Below are 6544 nucleotides of genomic sequence, written 5' to 3' on the forward strand. Positions count from 1 at the left end.
TTTACATATATGTTTCTCTTGAATCAGTCTATTTAACATCTTCATGTTCTCCTCATAGAGTTTCAGTTTTGCTCATGCTATTAATAGCAAGCAAGCAATGTTTCTTGGCTTTTTCCTTTTTTGCTTTTGTTTACTAATCCACTTTGCTAGATCCTGGAGGCTTGAAGCAGTATCATCCAGATTCCATTGATAAAATTCATTCCCCTGTAATTTACCCCCAAAAGCTACCACCACCTTAAAACAAGGATGAGTTAGTAACCATGCCTGAACCGAATCTCAAAAAATTCTCCCTATGCCTCCTTCTTTGTACTATAAAATATCTTTACCATGCTGGGCCATGGATCTGAAAGGCAATCACATGAAAGCTGCTTAACTATAAGAGCACAGTAGTAGGTTTAAAGTATATAATTTCAATCAAACTTGCAAGATGTCAAGTTTATTTAGCTTTAAGAATACCAACCAGGCAAAACAGCGGCAGGATTGCAGAGGCGCTGGATACAGGTGCAGCATCCATGCACACAAATGGATGTAAATGCAGATCACACCAGCTCAGGGAAGGTGCAGGAACTATAGCCTCTCAGCTTGTGTACCTTGCTTGGTTACCTAGCATCTGGAGGGGAATTTGACGCTGGCTCATATTTTGTGCAGCCTTATTCCATAAAACACAGGTTCTACAGTAAGCAACTACAGACAAGTTGTTGACAACTTGTACAACGTAAGAACATTTTGGATCAGCAATTAGTCCATACAAACCCGGGAAAGACTCTAATTCATCCCAAATTGATGCATTTCTTGAGTTGGAATAGCAAGATTGTCGGAGTGTCAATTCCTCAGAGATGTCTTAAACTAGAGGAAAAGATAACAATTCCACTAACTCTTTCTGAGGTAAAATAATATAATAGTATAACAACTGTGATTTTATTTAAAATATCACAATAAAATCATGTATCACTTGTACAATTATTATAGTGGAAGAATGTAAAAATAACAACAAATGATTGTTTTTACAGGCACTCCAATAAAATGTGGTGATGTATACACAAAGAAATAAATTTATTTACATATATAAAAATAAGAATGAATATTTAAACATTATTTTTTAAAGACCAATAGTAAATTATAAGAAAAAGATTTTACTCAAAAAGAAAGTTAAAATGTTAAGGAAAACTAAGATTTAGGGTTCAGTGTTGGCAATATTAAACACAAATACTGTGAAATTTTTGCAATATCTGCAAGTACAGATTGCTTTCAAAGAGAATAAATTCAATTATGTGGAACAGTTTTAAAGGAATTGTCATGGTAGGGACCTAATGGAATAAATCTTGAGAACCATAGCAACCAATTGAGCTTTCTAATATTTATATGAAAACTAAACTTAAATTATAAAAGATAAATATCGTATAACTAAATCTTCAGATAAATATTTTTAGTATATTTTTTAGAACTCTTTACTTGACAAAAGCCACAGTGGTTTAAAAATACTAGTGCAATAAGTATATTTTCCATCTTCAACATCTTAACTTCATTTCTCATTTTATATAATTATTTATCCTGGGTGGGTATGCTGTAAAAAGTCTAATTGCTAAAGAAATATAACTGATTTTTACTAAAAGAGGAGTTGAATCAGATATGTCTATATAATAATTCTAAATTAAATTTCAAACATTTCTCTATGTGCACATATATCTCTGAATTGAAAGTGAATTAATGTTTGAGGATTCACTGACACAATTTCTCACCCCTCTTTAAATGCCAAACCAGTTTCTTTTCTCTAATATAGGCTTCTTGCCCTCTGTCTGGTTAGTTTCTATTAAAACTGATGGCAATAATAGTACAATCACAAGCCCATCTCCAAAAATTCTATTACATGCAAATATATCCTCGGACATACCTAAGTGTATAAATTGTTGAATACTATGCTCTTTGCAGTACTTTTTATTAAAATAACATATGGAATTTGTAAATATACACTGATTAATTTGGAAGCTCCACTCTTTAATTCATTCCAGCTTCCATTTTTCTCCCTAATAGTCACAGACTTTTTTTCCTAGAACTTTCCACTTTTTGCTAACTTTTATCACTAAACAATACACTTGTTCTCAGGATTATAATCTTCCAAGAATCAGAGTTTTACTTCTATGAATTTATTGGAGTTACTGTGTAAGGCAGAGAACCACAAAGCCTTATCAACTGCAGGTATAGAGCAGTGGGTGAGGCTCATTCATGAGCTAAGTGACTCACTCTAGCCTCAGTGAGAACTATTTCTTGGTAAAATTGCCAATTAAAGCCTATAATTTGGGAAGTTCCTGACAAAGAGCTACTGTGCAAAAGCTAAATGTTCAGATAAAAAGGTGCACAATCATTTCAAAATAAATTAGTTATGGGCAATGTTACAAAAAAACTTTTACTGAACCCACGTCCAAGTAAATGTGAGAAAACATGGTTCCTTCACACAGACTCAGGGACCACCCAGACCATCAGCTGTGTGGTGAAAAAGCAGAGCTGTTGCTAATCTACAGGACCTGAAACTTTTTACAGCCAAGGGAAAGAAGAAATGATTTGAAAATTGTCCAAAATTGCCCAACAGCTATTTCTTAATTATTCTTCTCAATGCACCTATAACTTCTTTATTTCGCAAGCTATAAATAAAAGGATTTAACAGGGGAATTATTACTGTGTAAAATAAAGAATACATTTTGTCCTGAGCTTCAGCTGGGCCAGGTGTAGGACGCACATACATGAAGAAGAGTGTGCCATAGAACAAAGAGACAGAGAGCAGATGGGCGGTACATGTAGAGAAAGCTTTGTTTCTGCCCTTTTCAGACTTCTTTTTCAGGATGGCAAAGAGGACTTGGATATAAGAGATTATAATGATCATCAAAGTGAAGATTTGTATAAAAGCTGAAAAAATTGAAACCAGGAATCTATTAACAGTAGATTCAGTACAAGAAATTTTGAATAGTTGTAAAATTTCACAGTAAAAGTAATGTATTATATTGGGCCTGCAAAATGTTAGTCTACATAACAAACCCACATGAACCGCTGAATGCAAAAACCCAATAACATATGAAATACCAATAAACTGAGCACAGAGGCTATTGGACATCACAACCGGATAAAGCAAGGGGTTACATATGGCTACATAGCGGTCATAGGCCATCACTACCAGAATGAAACATTCTGTAGTTGCACTGGAACCAAAAAAATAAAACTGGGCCATGCATCCAAAGAGGGATATGACATGGTTGGGGGATAAAAAATTGATAAGCATCTTGGGCGTCACTGAGGATGAAGTACAAGCATCTGCAAAGGCTAAACTGCCTAGGAATAAGTACATGGGGGTGTGAAGATGGGGGTCCTTCCAGACGAGAGCAATCAATCCAAGGTTCCCCACCACAGTGACGAGGTAAATCAACAAGAACACCAGGAACAGGGGCACCTGCAGCTCTGGGCGATCTGTGAGTCCTGTAAGGACAAACGAAGTCACCAGAGTCTTATTTGTCATCATTATCTCCATGCAGGCTGATCACTGTAACGAAAGAATGGGTAGAGAAAATAATGCATCAAAATTCACAACAAATGGTATTGGAATGGATTGTCATATTTCTTTGTTTCACATGTCTCTTATTCAACAAATATAAAGATGGAGTATGTCTCTTTTGAAAAAGCACAACTAAAAACAAAGAGTGTTATCCATGACTTTGAGAAATAATAAGTTTAAAAAAACATAATTATTTGGGGTGGGCCATGGTGGCTCAGTAGGCAGAGTTCTCACCTGCCATGCTGGAGACCCGGGTTCCATTTCTGGTGCCTGCCCATGCAAAAAAAAAACCCATAATTATTTGTAGGAGGCAATAAAAACCAATTGATTTGGTCCAGGAACTTGTTATATATTCCTTAAAATTGAATGTATTAACAGTGAAAGAATAAGTGAGGAACAGTCACAAAAGAATCATTAAAAAGTAGGATTTTTGTGATCAACATATTCCTAAGAGTTTCATCCTATTTAATCAATAGTTTATCATTTTAATTTTCATTAGGTAGTTTTATATACACACAAAATCTTTGATAAGTATGAAAGCTAATTCACATGAAATGGCATGTAAATTTAAAATGAATCCTTTTCAATCTAATAAACATGGTATGTAGAAATGCATACACTCTTTTTGTTCTTTTTTGCACGGGCAGGCTCCAGGAATCGAACCCAGGTCTCCAGCATAGCAGACAAGAATTCTGCCACTGACCCACCATTGCCCACCCACTACATACGCTCTTAAAATTCATATGAAAGAAAAAAAGTAGTTTGAGAAGACCAAGAAAATTAAAAATAATAAAATTAGTTGACTGTCTTAAAATAAATCCATAGTAAACAAAACCTTAAGATACTGACATAAGAATAGATTAGAAGATCAGTGCAATAGAATAAAGAGTTAAAAAATAAATTATAGCATATATGAGAATTTAGCATAAGACAAATATATTTCAAGTCAGTAAAAAAAGAGTGATTGATTTAATGAATTGTGCTGATAGTGTTGGCTGTTTGGAAATAAAATTGGTTCCCTTTCTCAAGCCATAGATATTTTCTAAGATGTTTCTTATGCAAGAAAGCCAATATAAAAAATAGCTACTATATAATCTAAATATAGCAAAACAGTACCTAAACAAAGTCCAAGGGCATATAATAAATTCAAAAATATATTTTACCTTGTATGTGAATGATATAGGTTAATACTTTTTATATAAAAATAAATATTTAAAATAGTTATGAAAAAGGTAGACAATTTGAAAGAAAAATGAGTGAAGGATAAGAATAGGTGCATTTCCAAAAAGATAAATCAAAGTGGCCAATATATGCATGAAAAGATGCTCGACTTTCTATATGCTACACACACACACACACACACACACACACACACCTCCCTTCTCATGTATCAGAGTAACAGAAGTTAAACTGAACAAAGATACCCATGGCTGGTGGGGGTACATAAAGTGCTATTCTCTATATTGCTCATAGAAATATGAATTGCAGCAGCCTTTTTGAAAAGCATTAGTATACTATACAATTAATTTATAAAATACATATACCCTATGATCTACCATTCTCAGGTGTATATATACTTCAGGAATAATAGCAGCACTACACAAAGACAAATATGCAAAAATATTCAGTGCATCATAGTCCAAGGTGGCAAGACCCAAACACATCAACCAAAAATGGCTGAATATATCACAGTACCTTCATAATGAGAAATCTAATTCAGCCATGAAAATCAGAGTTATACCTATTGAACTGGGAATTTTTACAACGCGTGGTTATCAGAGAGAGTAAGATACAGAGAAGTGCAAATATTATGATCCCATTACTGTAAAACAAGCAATGCATTTTTAAATATCTGCTTTATATGAAGAAAAGTGTGAATAGTAAACACCAACACTTTTTTCTGGAATAATAGGAATGGGAGATGTAGACAAGAGAGGAAGAGGGATAAATCAAAATAAGAGTTCCATGAGAAAAGGTATACATATTTTATGATCTCTATCACATTATATTGTGTAATTTATTTATATGTGCATATGTAACTATATACACACATAGGGAAATATGTAAAAAGATTGTCTCCAATATGTTAATAATGTAGAAAAGAAACAACAATCAGATCCTAATGTTACCTTTTTAAGGAGGTGTTTTGGCACTAAAATTTTTTGTGTAAATTTAATCATTTGAATTTTTCTACATAAATGTAAGTAAAATACGAAAATATTCTTCAGATAATTTAGCATATTCCCTGAATATTTTGAATATTATCACTGGAAGAAGATTTTTGACCATTGAGAATAGATGTGATGTGATTCTTTTTTTAATACTCAAAAATTATCTCATTGTTTTAGATAAGGATTCAAGTATGTTTTTTTGAGTTTTTTGTCATTTTAGTAATTTTCGTATTAAATTTTTTCAGACATACTTTATAGTTCTTGTAACTGTTTTGAAAATAACATTTCATTTTTACATGAAGTGAGATCGATTTTGTGCCATGATTTATAAGTAGTCTTTGGAAGAAGCCCCCAAAATGAGTTTTCTGGTGAATATAGAGCTTCCTAGATTACACTGAAAAGAAAAAAAAATACATTTAGATATATAAATTGTTATTGTGATGAAAAAACATTTCCATAATTTTATAATAAACCACAATACTTATGGGACATAAAATACTTTACTGAGACTATATTAGAAAAACTGGATTTGGCTAATTAAAAAAAAATGTATAAGGCTCTTTTGCTTAATATGGATGAACAGCCTGAGGGAAGACTGTGAGATACCATTCCATCTTCACTAAAAATGAGAATTAATTAGCTTTATAATTTTTACTTTGAAATGTAAACCCACGGGGGGGGCTAGTATGAGCAAAACAAACAAAAACATTAACTGATAATAAGAATCTTGAGAGATTTTATCCTGAATAAACTGGCCCAACTTTCTTTGTAACCTCATAGCCAAATGTTTTATATTTCTAATTTTTAGTTCTTACAATGTATAATTTGGCCA

General features: G+C 32.8%; 1 protein-coding gene across 1 annotated transcript; it reads right to left on the reverse strand.

Moving 5' to 3' along the window:
- Nucleotides 1-2587: 2587 nt before the first annotated feature.
- Nucleotides 2588-3517, reverse strand: LOC143647928 (olfactory receptor 5AC1-like). Its single transcript, XM_077117608.1, has one exon. The coding sequence runs from the start codon at nt 3515-3517 to the stop codon at nt 2588-2590; it is 930 nt and encodes a 309-aa protein (XP_076973723.1).
- Between the last annotated feature and the right edge of the window lie 3027 nt (nt 3518-6544).

The sequence above is a fragment of the Tamandua tetradactyla genome, chromosome 10 (assembly GCF_023851605.1).
Source record: "Tamandua tetradactyla isolate mTamTet1 chromosome 10, mTamTet1.pri, whole genome shotgun sequence".
Lineage (NCBI taxonomy): Eukaryota > Metazoa > Chordata > Mammalia > Pilosa > Myrmecophagidae > Tamandua > Tamandua tetradactyla.